The sequence below is a fragment of the Penicillium waksmanii genome (genome assembly GCF_028829765.1).
Source record: "Penicillium waksmanii strain IBT 27052 chromosome Unknown utg000009l:1.0-4314994.0:1.0-4318279.0, whole genome shotgun sequence".
Classification (NCBI taxonomy): domain Eukaryota; kingdom Fungi; phylum Ascomycota; class Eurotiomycetes; order Eurotiales; family Aspergillaceae; genus Penicillium; species Penicillium waksmanii.
Genome location: NW_026643255.1, coordinates 1,040,926 through 1,057,476, shown reverse-complemented (window position 1 = coordinate 1,057,476; position 16,551 = coordinate 1,040,926). Strand labels below are relative to the sequence as shown.

Below are 16,551 nucleotides of genomic sequence, written 5' to 3'. Positions count from 1 at the left end.
GAATGGGAATGACATTGGAGGCGCGGGGTGTATATAGTAGTACCCTCCAGGGCTGTAGTAGTACTAGAGAGAAAGGGCAATCAATTCCGACGGTGGAGCCCTCTGGAGGGAAACTAGTCTGTCTCCGTTAGGTCCACGCGGAGAAGCTCCGATGAGGGTTTCATTTCATCGCTTATTCCAGGATCGACAATATTATACAGTACTAGTAGCTGTTATTGTTGTTCATTTCCATTCGGTAGCTTACCTAGTAGCTAACTTAGTATGGAACCTCACAAGATTTCAAGGTTTGAGGGGACCTCTTATATACGCGTAGCCACCATATTGATCATAAACAAAAGTCCGTATGATGCACGCATTTTACTACGTTACCACCTTTTGAGCCATGTACTAAGATGACTGGATCTGCAACTGTTGTGTAATGAGGTTGCTGGTCGTGATTGGTCGATTACCCGGTTCGTTGCATCAAAGTTTATATGGACACGAGAGTTCTGCCTCGCATGAACCACGCAATATGATGTATCGAACCAAACAACCTACAGTACAGTACATACAGTACATACGGAAGCAGTACTTATGTGCATAAATACGAAGTAAAGATGCAAGTGGTTTCTATTTGAGTTTGCCATATGGATATTACTGGTAAAGTACGTGCTTCCTGCCACGTTCCAACCAGGTTAACCTTTACAGATGACAGGCAATAACTGGGAAAACTGGGGAGAGGATGTAGGAATGATGGGACTCTGATCTCTCACCCCGTTCACTCCTGTATTCGAATATCTACCCCGCCCCCTCGCTTATGAGACAATGCATTCTCATACGCTTTTGATATTTGGTAGTAACGAGGGGGGCCATCAATTGCTCAATCTGGCAGCAATATGACACTAGCAAGCATCAACTCAAAAGAAATTAACTCACAGAGGATCCAGTCACATAACAAGTCACAACATGTATGTCAAGTGGAAATATCCATGCACGAAAGACCCACAATATTGCCCATTTCCGGCGTTGATCCCTGCAGTAAATCATGGAGGTGTTTGTTGCATGAATGGAAAACTTTGTCAATCCTTCAGCTCCGAATAAAAGCCCTCCCGGTCGCCCACAGTCTCAAATTGCACTGCCTTCAAACACAACCAGTAACCCTTACTTGGGACTTGAGAGCTCAAGTGCATGAGTACCCCACGATCCGAAGTCCCTTGCCAAGTCCACCAGCAAGCGCTCTTCATCTTGTATTCCCCCATCTCAGCTTCGGGGACTTCAAACCTATTTTCTCTCCTCCCGAAAATTCCACCGATATGACACATGTAAATGGAAATGGCAGGCCAAGCTCTGGTGATCGCCCGAACGAGTACTCTTCACTCATCCCCAGGCCCGTCGATTATGAGACAACACGGCGGCGCAATGACGATGGCATAAATAAAATCAGCCGCTCAGCCCAGGCAAAAGGAGTTTTTCTCGAATTTTGGATACTGTTCAAAGGCGCCGCCCCGGTCATTCTGGCTTATATGCTTCAGATGAGCCTACAAACAGTCACTGTCATTGTGGTTGGCCAGTCATCGCCGGAAAACCTTGCTGTTGCGGCATTTTCTATGATGTTTGCCGCGGTCACTGGATGGATGATTGCTCTCGGAGGAACAACAGCCCTGGATACCCTCGCCTCATCGGCATTCACTGGTAGCGAGAGTAAGCAGGATCTAGGAATTCTGTTGCAGCGTGCATTCCTGGTGCTTGGGATCTTTTATATCCCAATCGCAATTATTTGGGCGTGTTCGGAAGCTATTTTCTTGGCTTTGGGGCAGGATCCTCAGATTTCCTACCAAAGCTCTCGGTTTCTGACGGCTCTCATCCCCGGTGGACTTGGTTATATCTACTTCGAGACCATGAAGAAGTATCTTCAAGCGCAAGGTAGATGCAAGTCGACGCTTCCATACTTTCCGTTTCCGCTAATAAATTGTTTTACTAGGAATCATGCGCGCTGGGACTTACGTCCTTATGATCACATCTCCTCTCAACGCCGGATTATGCTACTTATTCTGCTACACCCTAAAAATTGGACTTCTCGGCGCCCCAATTGCGGCTAATATATCATATTGGTCTTCATTCTTATTGCTTGTTCTATACGCACGCTTTGTTGGTGGATCCGAATGCTGGGGAGGATGGTCACGGACAGCCTTCCAAAACCTATGGACTTTCACAAGACTGGTACTCCTTGGAATCATGCATATCGGTACAGAATGGTGGGCATTTGAGATCGTCGCCCTGGTGGCAGGCCGCTTGGGAAACGTCGCTCTAGCTTCCCAAAGCGTTATTATGACCACTGACCTTATTTTGAACACGATTCCATTCGGGCTCGGCGTCACCACTTCATCTCGAGTGGGCAATAAACTGGGGCAGCGGGACGGAAAGGGTGCTTATCGAACCGCCCATTTATCTACGATGCTTTCAATATTCTTCGGTACGGTCATCCTGGTAGTGCTCATGTCTACCCGAAACCAGTTCGCCAAACTCTTTAATAATGATCCACAAGTGGTTGGATTGACAGCAGAGGTTATGCCTTTTGTAGCTCTGTTCCAGATTGCCGATGGTATCAATGGGAGCTGCGGTGGCACCTTACGAGGGATTGGACGGCAACATTTGGGAGCTGCTATCAACATTGTTTCCTACTACTGCTTTGGTATTCCTCTGGGAATTTATCTTGCATTCCATGGCTGGGGCCTTAAAGGCCTATGGATGAGCAACTGTTCGGCACTTTGGTGTGCAGCAATTCTGGAATGGGTTTTTGTTTCAATCACGGACTGGGAGAAAGAAGTGCACCAAGCATTCAAGCGTATGGATGGACATGATGGCGTGGAGGCGGGTTATGGTGTTGGGACTGACATATTTGCCCATAATTGATTATGGTAGGGGATCGGAAATCTGTGGCTTGGTTTCTCCTCCGACAATACGTGTTCAGATTGAAACAAAATACTAGTAGATCATGCCAGAGGCTATGGACGAGTAGAGAGATACGACAATTTTGTGATCAGATGAGAGGGGAGACAAGAGAGTGAAGCTAGTATCCAGACACTGAAGGCACAAAACAGAAGGCATGATGTCTGAAAAGTAGTAAGGTTCCTGTACCTTGAAATATCCCTATAAATACTAATTATTCACAAAAACTACAAAGAGACTGTCTGCAAACTTGAATTCCAAGGTGCTAAGGCATGTTTGCAAACAACTTGCAACCCGTCACACTTCTATTTAATTCTAGTTTTTGAATAAGATAGATCTATCAGTGTATTATCTGCAAATTCTAAGATGATGTCTATGACCAAAGGCTAATATGTAACCAAGTGCAAAATAAACGATGTGAACAGATGCAGATAAGGGTATGTATCAGGCCAAAGTGCGAGAACAAGGACGCAGTATACACCAATGGGTATTATTCAGAAAGAGCATGCATTTTGGACCAAAACTTTCACCAGGCAGATCACTCTGCCTGTCCGTTGGTAGCCTGAGAGGCAGAGGGTATGTTCTCGCCCTTCAGGTAGTTCTCGATCTCACCAACCTGCTTGCCACCCTGGATCCACCGTTCGCGGTAAGCCTCACGGCGCTGATCAGCTAGCTTGTTCAAGGTGGGCCAGTAGGTCGCATGATCATATTTGAACTCAACATCACCTCCAACAGACTTCAACAGTTGACCGGGAGGAACATGCTGTCGCAGATCCTCGTTGAACTTGAGCTTTTCACGAGTCAATGGGTCGATAAAAGGTGTGATCACTTTGAAGAAACCCCAGATCAAGAAAGGAACTATGTGATGTCGGAATCAGCATTGGGCAAATAGAGTAAAAGAGGGTTTATACATACCATTGATCACGAGCGCACGGCCTAGACGCTCAGGGTAGTGATTCTGGAGAATGCTGAGGGTTTCTCTCGCCTGGCCAACACTGGCACTCTGTCCGGACTTAGTGTCGCTAAAGTTGACAAGCAGGGCCAGGGTCTCCTGGTCCGGTCCCATGAGATCAATCACACGCTCAAGCATGAAAACCAAGTGCTGGACTTGGCGCTCGCTCTTCTCGGTGTTTTGGTTGGAGGGCAACAGATAAAGACACGGCCGGCCGTGAATATCATAACCCAGGAGCACCTGCTTGCCAGTCTCATTCTCAATGGAGATATAGTCCGGAGTCAATTTCTCCATGCCGTATTCTCGGCGCCAGGTAAGGGTAGCCTTGATCCGAGTCTCAGCTTCCGCAACATTCCATTTGGTAGCGCGCAAGTAACGCAGCAGACATTCACGAGTCAACCACATCCGCTCATCGTCGGTAATTGGAGCGGATGAGGCATCCTTTGCGGCCGTGTTGGGAATAGTGGTCCAGGAAGATACTGTCTTGAGGAAGGTATCGTACTTCGTCTGCTGGTCCGCAGTCAGCTTTGCGGGAGGCTGGGGCTTGCTGGACTCGAGCGGCTTGCCGAATGGCTTCTGGATGAGACCATCGGCGGCAGAGGTCGGGAGATCGAGATTAGCAGCAGCTGGTGTGCTCGGTTGTTCCACAGATGTTGGGGCGGTCTCTGGGGTAATGGAACCATTGTTGGTGGGCGTCACGATTGCTGCCACTTCGGCAGATTCATTGGTGGCCATGATGATCTGAGGATAGTTGTGAATGTGTCAATGCGTGCCACCAGGGAGTCTCTTAAGTGTTTCGGTCAAGGATCGAAGCTAATTGGTATTTGGGGGACCCATGGCCCACTGCGATCTGCCGGTTCGCATCTTGCCTTTTTGGGCCAGCTGACTAACCGACACGCCTGGCGCGTCGCGTGTCGCGGAGTTGAGAGCTGAATACTAGTTGGATATTTGACATCCTCGACGACCTCGTTACACCACACCCGCGCACACGATGGCTGACGCTTCAGCGGAGCTCAATGAGCTCTTTGCGGCCTCCTTCCCAGAAGGTCTGCCTAAAGATGTTCTCGCGGAGCTTCAATCCATCCTACGAGTACACTCGATCTCCGCGGAAGAGCTCTTCTACAAATGGGAGTCCTACAGTATGAAGATGGGAGAAGATACAAAGTTGAATCTTGATACCGTTCGGGGGTTCAAGAAGGATGTTCAAGAGGCTCTCGAGCGTGAGAGTCGCGCCAAATCTGGTCGACAGGCAGACAGGAGGACCGCAGCTGTTGGAACCCCGCGTGCGGCAGCAGGCACTGATATGTTCGGAATGTATGTGACTGGCCATGTGGAGTGATCTCAAGAGCGGAGATAAACTAACTTCCTCTAGGCTGGACGGATTAACACCCGGTTCTGCGAATGGCCGGCCCTTGAACGGAGGCTCTGTGAAGCGCAAGTCCAACTTTTCATCACCCGCTGCGCCAAAATTCGGACGAGTCGAGAGCAATGGATCGCCAATGGGAGCCAAAACAACCAGTTCTACGATCAATGGCGCTACCAGCGGCACACAGTATGCGATATCCCTCTGGAAGTGATGGGTAGAAGGATATAAGTGATTCATTGGATATACTAACACAGAAGACAGATCCGTCGCATTCGCTGACCGTTCAAACGCCGGCCAAACAATAGAAACGCTGAATTCGCATCTTTCGGCACCAGTTACGCCAATGGCCCCGTTCTCCGAGGCGCGGATCAAACCTACCGCCAATACAGATTTGAAGAAGTTCGGATACAAGCCTATGGGAATGCGCCTCTCCGAGGCATCGGAGATCTTGGATGACCGGATTGACGAATTTGCCGCCATTTATCAAAAACACTACGACTCTGAGGAGCTCACATTTGGCAGTGCGGCCACCCAAAGTACATCCGAAATCATTGCTGTAGGTCGGATTGCATCGGACTCCCTTGAGGGGAAACTGAACCCGGCGTCTTTGGTGCTTGAAACTTCGCGCAGGACTGGAGCTGGCAGGCGTGTTCCCCTCAAAGTCGATTCCGTACCTGGATTAAATTTCATCCCGGGCCAGATTGTTGCTCTTCGTGGAATCAACCCTTCTGGAGATTACTTCACGGTGAAAGAGATTCTTCCGATTCCTCTCTTGCCACCTGCCGCATCTCCAGCAGTTGCTCTCGAAAATATTAACGAGCGCCTCGAGAACGGAGATGCCAATCCTCCCCTCAATGTTATGGTAGCGGCTGGTCCGTACACAGCAGACGATAATCTGGATTTCGAACCGCTACAAGAACTCTGTCAAAAGGCCGCTGACGGTTACGCTGACAGTCTCGTCCTAATGGGTCCATTTCTGGATATCGAACACCCTCTAATTGCCTCCGGGGACATTGAGTTGCCCGAAATCAAGGGTCTTGACCCCGACACTGCTACGCTCACTACGGTCTTCCGGCATCTCATTTCAGCGCCCCTGGCACGCCTTGCGGCTGCAGTACCCAGCATTACCATTGTACTGGTTCCGTCCGTTCGGGATGCACTGAGCCGACACGTTTCATGGCCTCAGGAACAACTCCTAAAAAAGGAACTCGGTCTGCCAAAGCAAGTCCGAATGGTCTCCAACCCTGTCACACTATCATTCAACGAGACTGTCTTCGGCATGTGCTCACATGATGTCCTCTCTGATTTGCGCCGCGAGGAGGTTCTCCATGGCCGACCCGCTGAGGGCAACCTACTGACTCGATTGCCCAAGTACCTTGTTGAACAACGACACTTCTCCCCTCTGTTCCCACCATCCGGCCGTGCAAGTCTTTCAAAGCCAAGTACCGAGGGTGCCCTTGCCACAGGTGCTATGCTGGATTTGCCCTATATGAAGCTTGGAGAGTGGTGGAATGTCCGGCCTGACATCCTGCTTGTTCCCAGCATGCTGCCGCCCTTTGTCAAGGTTTGTGTTTCCTTTATCTGACCCCCCGCAATACCACTATCCATAACTTATACTAATTTCACTTTTCTCTAGGTGGTGGATAGTGTCCTCGTCATAAACCCTGGCACTTTGTCCAAGCGCCGCGGCGCCGGCTCCTACGCCCAGCTAGCAGTCCACCCACGAGTGATATCCGACGAAGAGCGTGAGCAGAAGCAACTCGATCACAAGCTATACGAGCGAGCTCGAGTAGACATCAACAGAATTTAACCAGGGGGCGTTATACACATACTGCATGACAACAGGCGTCGGGGCGTGAAGTGAAACCGTAGCGAGAACGCAGAAGCTACGCGAAATAAGATTATAGCGAATATTCGAAGTGATATTTCTTCCCATCAGCAATACCAATGAAACGAAATCAATGTCACAAAACAAAAAGAATACAACCTCCGTAAGGCGGAATGGGTATCAGAGACTCCCGCAATGCAAAGTAAAAAAAAGGAAAGACAAGGGAATAGAATAGAACAGAGCAAGACCCAACGGTCTCCCCCCCTCATCGCAGCCCAACCGTCCTCCGCCCACCCATCTTTCTACCCGCACTCCTCACCCGAACAGCGGCACTAGCAGCCGACGCCGCACCACCACCACTCCCCCTCAACGTCGCGCCAGGTCCAGAACCAACCGTCCCACCACCCGCCCCCGTAGTCGCCGCAACAGCACCACCTCCATGCCCCTGCCCACTAACAAGCGCCTGCAAGCCCAGATCCCTCCAAACAGCCTCGCGTCTGCGCTCCATGGCGCGCGCGATCCCGAACGCAGCATGCTGGTCTGGTACGACGTCGTCCTCGTCTTCGGGGTTCGGCGGCTGGTGCTGCGGCGCGACGTAGATGTCCTCGATTGGTAGGAAGGAGGGGATGCTGGATTGGGTTGTGGAGCCGTATGTTATTGCGTTGCTGGCGCCGGCTGGTTGGGTGCTTGTTGCGGATGGGTTTAGTGTGTGTGGATTTGAGGAGGAGGATGTGTGGGGTCGCGTGAATTCCTCGAAGAAGTCTGCTAATCGCGCTTGGTGCATGTGGATGTGTGTTGCGGAGGAGTCTTTGCTCTGGTGGGTTGTTAGTGGCGGTTTGCTGATTTGTTTGGGAGAGTGCAGTTGAGGTTGGTTGATACGCACCATTTTGGCAGATTTGAAAGGCTCGCGGCTTTTGCGTGTTGATATTCAGTGGATTTCACGGTTTTGATTTGAGAATTGTTGAATTGCGCAATGCGTCGCTGAGCTCTTCGTTGACAAGAAAGGTTGTTGACATACACTCCGGAGCCGGCAGAATAGATTCACTCCGCACGCCGCTTTAAAGGCGGTGAATAGCATATCAGCCATGCCAATCCAAGCCAGATATATAGATACGAAAGTCATTCGATCAAGGTTCAGGACATATTCATTCATTTCGTATTCAGATCTAAAAGTTCTTCCCGGAAACCCAGAACAAAGACAATGCTGAGGGTCATTACAAAAAGAGAACCCCACTACTGCGCAGACAAGCTAACATATAGGATCTCTCCTCAAAAAGAGCCTTGATAAGAAAGAAGTCAAGGCCATCTCAACTTTTCGCGGTATGGTAGCATATAGCATGGGAATAAAAGAGTCTTATCAGATATTCGTAGACATCCGGTGGACAATCGGCACCGCGCTGGGAGGCAAGCTGCCCATCTCTGTGATCACCATGTCCACGTACTCCGCTGGAGTCACATCATACATGATGTTTAACAGCTGCAGGTGGGGGGTGTCTTTCCAGTTGGCAAGGGGGGGGAGGGGGAGGGGGTACGAGTTGAGGCAGATGAATCTTGGGTGGGAGCTGCAGAAGCACCCTTGCCACCCTTCTTAGGCTCGACTGGAGGAGCGGTAAACGCAGCAGGGTCGGGGAGGCCAGTCACTTGCTGTGGGGGGGTTTGCGGGAACCAGCTCGTCGGCATCGGCGATTTCGTTGACTACGATGCTGTCGAGAGCGACGCGGTCGGAAAACTTGATTGTCTCGCAACAGACAATAACGGGGACTTCAACGCCACCGGCGCGCTCTTTAGCAGACATGGCGACCAAAGCGGTACCGACGCGAGAGTAAAGACGACCATTACTGGTCATGCCGTGTGCGCCAAGGAAAACCTTAGTGGCGTCCTTGATAGCATGGCTGATAGCATGTACGAGCGAATATTGAACGTCCAGACCAGCGTTGGCCAGAGCTCGAGCAAGACTCTTGCCTTCGAAGAGAGGGCGAGAATCAATGATCGATACGCGGAATCGCTTTCCTTCCTTGTGTGCTTGTAGAAGAGTTTGTTTGACGATATTGCTGCCGGCAAATGTCACAATCACATCGCCGTTCTCAATCTTTTCCACCGCGCTTCCTGCGATAACTTGATCCGCCACGGTAATCTTTTCGCGGATAAAGTTGTCAATAAAGTCGCACAGGGTCGCCTTGGCAGAAGACTCCGGGGTGGACGGGTCGATTCCGGCGATAGCCAGCTTCAACGCGCGAATCGCGTTACCCTGGCTGACGGCGAGTGGTCGACATGTCGAAAGGTAGCTGATCTGGTGGCTGAGATGGGTCGTCAAATGGCGTGCCAGCGAAGTACCCAGAGGGGTGGTGTAAGATTCAATCACCTAACACATGAATAAAGTCAGAATAAACAGCACCACAAGTTAGATTGGCGAAAGGCTGGAAACAACTCACCCGCTTGAAGGCAAGCAGGGTCGCAACGCATCGCGCACTGCTACCGCAGACCACATAGTCTCGCAGTTGGAGACCGAGCGCCAGAACAGCAGGGTGCACCTCCTTCGCAGCGCCATTGACAGTAGTTCTTCGCTGTTGACCGTATAAATGACTGAACACGGACACGCTCTTGTCTTCTTTTTTCTTCTTCGGCTCAACGGCGGTACTAGCCTGAGTGACAGGGCCAGATCCACGGCGCGGCGGCGCGCCCTTTGGTCCCTTCTGAGAAGCGCCTCCGCTGACAACGTCCTTCTTTGGTGTATTTGGAGGACGAGACTGGCCTGCATCGGGAGCTGAACCGCCCGCAGCAACAGCTCCGCCGTCTCTGTCGGCCTTCTCCTTCGCGCGCCGGGCGGCCTTCTCGGCCTTGGCTTTAGCCTTCAGTTGCGCAGGGGTCAGGGGCTTGTCACTGGCGCCATCGCCACCTGTAGAAGGAGCTGCGGGGGCATCCTTGGGCTTTGAGGGTCCTTTCTCAGGTTGTGCGGGCTGCTTTGCGCTCTTCGAGTCGCGGATGGGGAGGGATTGAGAGGGAGAATTTTCGGCGACGGGGTTGGGGGACGCTTGGGAAGGCGCAGTGATTGACGGAGAGGTCAAAGCCGGGTCAACAGAGTCCGCCATCTTTATTGACTCAATCGCGGTAGTTGAGGGGCGTCTAGCGGGACCTTGAGTTGCTTGGTGGGGAGAGAGGATTGACTCACGGAAAAAGAAGTGATGCCATAAGCGGCCCACCGAACGCCGCAGCCCTAATCTCCGGCGTCGTTGTTGCCGCTTCATTTTGCTCAACCAAGATGATATTATGATTTAAAAGTCAAGTACGAGAGATATAAATGAACTTTAAGCTGTTCAGAGTATTTCCCCTCGGGTTGAGATTATTTCGGCCTCAAGAAGAAGCAGTCTACTACTGTAATATGGGTCGGAGCAACACCGGGCGGTCGCCTTTGAAATTTGCATAACTCGTTATTCGTCAAAGGGGACTCTTGCTGCTGTTCAAAGAATAAAAAGAAGACAGAATGGCCCAAACGCTGCCTAACGATTGCTGGTCACGTCCCGAGGGCGTGGCTTCAGCCCAAACAAAAGATCGAAACAAAGACTGCGCCCGCTAACACCAATTCTATACAAAAGCCTCAAAGGCTGCCAGGAACTCGCCAGAGCTAACGATTATTGGCAGCTATTTGCCTTAGAGCTCGACGTTTGCGAGTCGCAGTCTGCTCGTCATGATGCCAGCGCTCATGGTCGGTGGCTAGCTTCCGTTTGAAAACACTCAAATCGCCAAGGAGATCCTGCATGTGATTTTGCATCAGGTATGCCTCCTGCTCGTTCATATCCGTCGAGTCATCCTCCTCCTCATCCTCCCAGACATCAGTCTCACTCTCGGTGTCTGAATAAGCGGGAGAGCCTTCTCGTGAACGGTTTTCTTTTGTTGCAGGGGAGACGGGGATTCCTCCGCCAATGATGCGAGACTAGGTTGTCGTTGAGGGATATTAACTGGTGGGATTGGGTTCTTGAGACTTTCCAGTGCAAGTTTCAGGTGCAGGCGCAGTGCCTCATTTTCTGTCTGCAACTGTTGGATTTTGGACTTGCTGACCATCTGGCTTTCCTCCATTAGACGCTGCATCTTCTCAACCTTCTGCTGGTATTCATCCAACTTCTCGTCCTGAAGCTGAGTTGCGCGCTGGTTTTCATTTGCTTGGCTCACGCTTAGCTGAAGGTTGCGAATAATTTCAGTCATCTCCGCAATCTGCTGGTCGCGCTCGGCAGCCGATAGATGGTCCTGGTTAACCCGTGCACGAGTGCGAATATTTTTGGCCTGGTCGGCGTATCGTAGTGTGGAAAGTGTCTCCTCATAATCTGCAGGGGCAATACATGCAATCATTGCCGTCTTCGAGTTTCCGCCCAGACTATCCTTCAACAGCCATGTGAGAATGGAGTCACGATAAGGCACCAGATCTTTGGCCTTTCTGCCACCTCGGGTTTTCTTAGGATCTGCCAACGCAGCTATCACTCTGCCAAGAGTTGTAAGAGACTTGTTGATATTCGAACCTTCACGGAGTCGTGCGCCGGTTGCTTCAGTCGACTTGGCTCTCTCAGAACCTGCGAGATCGACAAGGCGAATGCGAGCCGTACGTTCCGTCGTTTCGTCCGTAGAGAGATCGTGATGTATTTGCTTCAAAGTTATCGTGAAAACGGCGTGTGATCGAGAAGAAGTATCGTTCATTTTGGTGCTTGCCGTGGTTCGTGAGACATCACCCTTGCGCATAAACTTCATCAACTCTGTGTAGTTCCTTGCTGTCACCTCCGTGAGGTCCTTGACGTATGGGCCTTCTGATGGAGACTCGCGGATTCGAAGGTAATGCGGGGGATCTGTCCGTGGTACCAAAAGGTCCCGCACATGCTCATTATAGACTTCAAAGTAGGATACCCGGACGTTATAACTGATGTCGGGCGAGGGCGATGATTCGATACGCTGAAAAAGATCCTCGCAGGTACGAGGAATCAATCCTGGCTGCTCGGGCGTTCCCATCATTGTATAACTCTTGCCGGAACCCGTTTGTCCGTAGGCGAAGATGCAAGTGTGGTAACCTTCGAAATTATGATCCAGAAATTCTTCACCAAGCGAGTTATATACCTCCTCTTGGTGCGCATAATGCTCATCCTCCTCTTCGTGGGACCAGAATGAATTATCGAATGTGAAAGACTTGTCTTCGAGGACCTTGCCGCGGGCTTGAAACTTTGGTTTTGCTTGATCGGCTGCGCTGCGCTTCGGGGCGTGTAGGAGCGTCATCTGGGTGTGAGGGTCCATGGAGATAAGACATTCCGCCTGGCGTTGGATTTCTGTCAGAAAATGGTTAGAAATCGTGGAGTCCAGCGTATCATATGCGGCCCATGACCTCCTCCGGGCGCACTGCGACTTGTAGGAAATGTCATCATACCTCTAGGGAGAAACTTCCGAACTCGCACCACGACGCGCACATTTCCTCCCGGCGACGGACTGCCAGGTCCATCCTGGCGCGCGACATGGACTGGGATGCCTTCTCGGGCGCGTAATGACGGGCTGGACGCGGTCGATCTAAGCGTGGCGGCGGAGGCGGAGGTGGACAGGATGCTAGGCGACGTGATGCCCGTGGCAGCCGAAAACTCGGAGGAAGAAGCGGAGGAGATCGAGCCAGGCCCCGCCTGGTCGATATGGTTGAAGAAGCGCGGATCTAGCGCCATTTCCCTGCTGCGATCCCTTAATAATTGAACACAAGCGTCGACGGCCTCGCGTCGTCGGTCGATGAGATGATTGTACATGCAATGAATCGTATACACATGGAATGAGGGGGAATGAGAGTATATTGGTAGGGATGAGGAATCAAAGGGGAGAAAAGAGTGACGTGAAGTGAAATGAAATGAGAGATGGAAAGGGGAGGGGGTCGGTACTGTTGTGAGGCGCGTTGGTTCGCGGTTCCTTGTGGGAGTTTCAAGTTCCAAGTCCAAATTGAACCTTGGGAACTTCCTGCGGTTCGCTCCGTTGGGCCCCCGCGATGTAAACAATCGATCTGGTTTAGGCTCGGTTTCGGTTTCAGACAAGCCGCATGCTGTCACGGTCGATTTGAATAGACAAGTTCAATAAATGATGATGGACTGAATGATATTTTGCAATGCAATTGAATCAAGAAAGACTATTGCGGTGCATGGGGTGCGCTGTGGTCGGTGTTACCCGTTGCCACGGCAATGACTATCATACACTACTAGTACTCGTACTAACAAGAAGTATATCCCACTATCCAAGGTACTAGTACACTACACTGCTCCACATTAATCCATTGCATTGAATCAATTCAATTTCAACCGTACTGCGAAATATTATTCTTCAATATACATATCCACGTGTTCACTTAATCAAAGTCCGCGGTCTCCGCATTCATAGCATCAAATAGATCGCTATTTTCATCGATATGGCCCTTCTTCTGGCCTTTCATGGGGCCATCTTCACCACCGATAGGATCGGCCACTGGATGGCCCTGGTTGTCCATGTGGCTACTGAAGGACTGAATAGGACTCCATTTGGAACTGTCCTGCTCGCTCCAACCGGACTGCGACTGCGACTGAGTTTGCGAGGGCTTTGCGGCAAACTTCGGGTCGGTACTGCCAGGGAAGCGCAGGATATTCTCCTTATTGGACGACATGGTAAAGTGTGCCTGATTCTTCCTCGTGGAATTTAGACATTAGTACATTATAATCTTGATAATGATTGGAGGTATGATTATCTTCAGCAGGCAGGTAGAAGGGATGGAAAGGGGCATGCATACCAAGTAGTTGTGTTTGCTGATTATTGACTGATTTACTGGATAGTAATTCACTTCATAAAAAAAAAAGAAAAACAAATAATCTGCAATTACAAGGCCTCGATATTTATGAGAGAATGCCCGTGGAGAAAGGTGGCGGATGGCCATTCGATGATATACTGATGACGATGGCATTTACCACCACTCCATGGTCGCTTCCCCGCATTCGCCATTGGTGATTTACTCGTCGGTGCCACTGATTCTACGCTATTCTCGAACTCATTATCGAGCTGGCCAGTGAATGCCGAAATTCAATGAGTCCTGAGCGGGGCTTCGGTCGAGGCAATTCCATGGCTGAGGATCCACCCACATCACGGGGATTATTCTCGCCACAAAGCTCTCACCTATGCTCCAGATTTGGAGAAAACAAACATTATGATTGGACCTGAGGTGGCTAAGGAAGTTAGTTCTGTGAGAGCAAGACCTCGACCCATTGAAATCCAGCCAGTGAATAGGTGGAGGTATATCTGGTTCAGCTTATCTCATTTGGTCACAAGCTCAGAGGCATTTTTGTCCCATCCGGCCTTCTAGGATTGGATCATTGTTGGGTTAATAATAAGCTCTTTGCCGCATGTCACTCGAGCTCTCTAGCTCACCTCCATCGTCATACCTGGGCAGCATCCGGACAGCCAGTGATTCCAATTGGTATGCTAGGGTGTGAGAAATAAGAGTAGTGACAAGAACCTCGATATCTTGGAGTAAGCTATGTCACAACACAATATTGCCCTTTTTGATCTTCTAAAACTCTACTACGTATTATCCAATTGGAGCTTGAGGTAGTATGCAACAGTCAAGCCTCGATATCACCTACTGTTAACACCATATGGTAAACGATTGCAATAGCGGCAACCAGCCCAGTAGTAGTAATTACTGATTTCAAGAAAGGCTTTTGTAGCCTAAGGCACTATCTAGGAACATCCATTCCTTTTTAAATTTTTCCTCTGAGGTTCGTAAGATCAGGTTTGCTTACAGTACCACTACTTTGGGTATTATTATTAAGCCCTATCATTAATTTATTTAAGACGTCCCTCGAAGGTTGGTTATACCAGTATTATCATTGTCTTTTATATACAAACCTTAGAAGTCTAGAGGTGCGGGTGGCTGCTGGGACAGTCAGTCTAATTGCTGACAGACTGAACTAGTCGTCGCTATGGAGCGCCGCACTTCGGAGATAATGCAAGGCCACCACAGAGTAAGCCCGAAGGATTATATTCCTTCAGCCAAGTGAGTCACGCTCTAACTTGAAGTGGATATTTAATTGCGACCGTCTCGTATCAATGAAGTGGGGAAACCTCAGCTGGAGCTAGTAGTAGTACCTCGCGGCAACGATTGAAGACATAGAACTACCACCACCTCACTCAGATGGTGTAACTTGAAGTACCCCCCAAATCCAACAACCCGACACAATTATAATAATCACTACAATATGAGTGACTGCTGCATTAAAGGCTTCCAGTGGGACGGCGAACCCAAAGGCCATGTGACAAATCTCGCAGGAAATGCGACCTATGTGACAGGTTCGAACCGAAAAGTCGCGATCCTGATAATCCACGACCTGTTTGGATGGACGTTCCCCAACATCCGGCTTTTGGCAGATTCCTATGCTGAGGAAGTAGACGCTACAGTCTACGTTCCAGACTTGTAAGCAAAATGCATATTCTATCTCTACTATCTATTCGCACCAACACGATATTCCCCCAGCTTCGGCGGCGAAGTACTGCCATCCGAGATTATATCGAAGGGTCCCTCCGAATGGGGACCACTGGACCTACCAGCTTTCATAGCCCGTAACACTAAGGACATTCGAGAGCCCGAGATTATCGCATTCGCGAAGGCATTGCGCGAGCAGCATCAGAGCATCGGGGCAATCGGATTTTGTTTTGGTGGTTGGGCAGTCTTTCGTCTGGGTGCCAAATCACACAACAATCTTGTCGATTGCATCTCTACTGCGCACCCATCTTGGCTCACGGAGAACGAGATTGAAAATATTGGCGTCCCAGTACAGATTCTAGCGCCCGAGATCGATCCCGTGTTTACCCCCGAGTTGAAAGAGTTTAGCAACCGGGTGATTCCCTTGCTGGGTCTGGACTATGATTATCAACACTTCCCCGGCTTAGAGCATGCCTTTGCCGTGCGAGGGAACCGCGCCAACAAGGCTGAAATGAAAGGTCTAGAGAGGGCGAAGAATGCGGCTGTATACTGGTTCAGGCAGTGGCTACACTGATGGTCTAGCGGTATAATCTTTTGTGAATATACTAATAGTTCCTCTATTGCAAAAGAATAGAGCAGAGCCAGCAAGCTCGTCGGAGGAAGGATGATCAGAGGATATGCCAATCGGCATAGTTATGTCAAGTAGCCTATGGCGAGACAGTAATTGAAAATCGTATCCGCACGCCAAATGCCAGACCAAGTGAAACCGGCAGTTCGCCCGAGAATTCCATAGGCTCCAGGTCTCACAATTGGAGTGGTGCATATGTAGCCCAATCCATCAATAGCCACTGTTTATCGATCGTGGGTCGCCCGCAGGAAACGTCCCTCGAGAACGGGGCGGACCGGCAACTGGAATGTGGCAATCGGCCAGGAGGGCAGAGGGGGGCCTGTTGCCTTCGTCAGGGCCATCAGATAATAATGTCCCTCGCCATTTTAGGTATGGGGCCGGGTGTCTACACGGTCCCATT

The 16,551-nt window shown here is 50.3% G+C and overlaps 8 protein-coding genes across 8 annotated transcripts; 3 read left to right on the top strand and 5 right to left on the bottom strand.

Annotated features, from left to right (window-relative positions):
* Positions 1–1,292: 1,292 nt before the first annotated feature.
* On the top strand, positions 1,293–2,892 carry N7481_010759 (MATE family efflux transporter; the record flags this gene model as incomplete). The annotated part of the gene is made up of 2 exons (XM_057269978.1): positions 1,293–1,902; positions 1,961–2,892. The coding sequence occupies 2 exons, from the start codon at positions 1,293–1,295 to the stop codon at positions 2,890–2,892; spliced, it is 1,542 nt and encodes a 513-aa protein (XP_057117152.1).
* A 574-nt stretch (positions 2,893–3,466) lies between these two features.
* Positions 3,467–4,615, bottom strand: N7481_010758 (CRAL/TRIO domain protein; the record flags this gene model as incomplete). Its single annotated transcript, XM_057269977.1, has 2 exons — positions 3,467–3,786; positions 3,844–4,615. The coding sequence occupies 2 exons, from the start codon at positions 4,613–4,615 to the stop codon at positions 3,467–3,469; spliced, it is 1,092 nt and encodes a 363-aa protein (XP_057117151.1).
* A 256-nt stretch (positions 4,616–4,871) lies between these two features.
* N7481_010757 (DNA-directed DNA polymerase alpha subunit POL12) lies at positions 4,872–7,056 on the top strand (the record flags this gene model as incomplete). Its single annotated transcript, XM_057269976.1, has 4 exons — positions 4,872–5,194; positions 5,253–5,432; positions 5,508–6,810; positions 6,883–7,056. The coding sequence occupies 4 exons, from the start codon at positions 4,872–4,874 to the stop codon at positions 7,054–7,056; spliced, it is 1,980 nt and encodes a 659-aa protein (XP_057117150.1).
* Positions 7,057–7,339: 283 nt separating this feature from the next.
* N7481_010756 (uncharacterized protein) lies at positions 7,340–7,960 on the bottom strand (the record flags this gene model as incomplete). The annotated part of the gene is made up of 1 exon (XM_057269975.1): positions 7,340–7,960. The coding sequence occupies one exon, from the start codon at positions 7,958–7,960 to the stop codon at positions 7,340–7,342; it is 621 nt and encodes a 206-aa protein (XP_057117149.1).
* A 702-nt stretch (positions 7,961–8,662) lies between these two features.
* N7481_010755 (translation initiation factor eIF2B subunit delta) lies at positions 8,663–10,319 on the bottom strand (the record flags this gene model as incomplete). Its single annotated transcript, XM_057269974.1, has 2 exons — positions 8,663–9,436; positions 9,507–10,319. 2 exons carry the CDS (start codon positions 10,317–10,319, stop codon positions 8,663–8,665), a joined length of 1,587 nt encoding a protein of 528 aa, XP_057117148.1.
* A 377-nt stretch (positions 10,320–10,696) lies between these two features.
* On the bottom strand, positions 10,697–12,836 carry N7481_010754 (kinesin-3 family protein uncB; the record flags this gene model as incomplete). Its single annotated transcript, XM_057269973.1, has 3 exons — positions 10,697–10,941; positions 11,007–12,377; positions 12,476–12,836. 3 exons carry the CDS (start codon positions 12,834–12,836, stop codon positions 10,697–10,699), a joined length of 1,977 nt encoding a protein of 658 aa, XP_057117147.1.
* Positions 12,837–13,423: 587 nt separating this feature from the next.
* On the bottom strand, positions 13,424–13,714 carry N7481_010753 (uncharacterized protein; the record flags this gene model as incomplete). Its single annotated transcript, XM_057269972.1, has 1 exon — positions 13,424–13,714. The coding sequence occupies one exon, from the start codon at positions 13,712–13,714 to the stop codon at positions 13,424–13,426; it is 291 nt and encodes a 96-aa protein (XP_057117146.1).
* A 1,585-nt stretch (positions 13,715–15,299) lies between these two features.
* On the top strand, positions 15,300–16,097 carry N7481_010752 (dienelactone hydrolase family protein; the record flags this gene model as incomplete). The annotated part of the gene is made up of 2 exons (XM_057269971.1): positions 15,300–15,514; positions 15,575–16,097. The coding sequence occupies 2 exons, from the start codon at positions 15,300–15,302 to the stop codon at positions 16,095–16,097; spliced, it is 738 nt and encodes a 245-aa protein (XP_057117145.1).
* Positions 16,098–16,551: the final 454 nt, after the last annotated feature.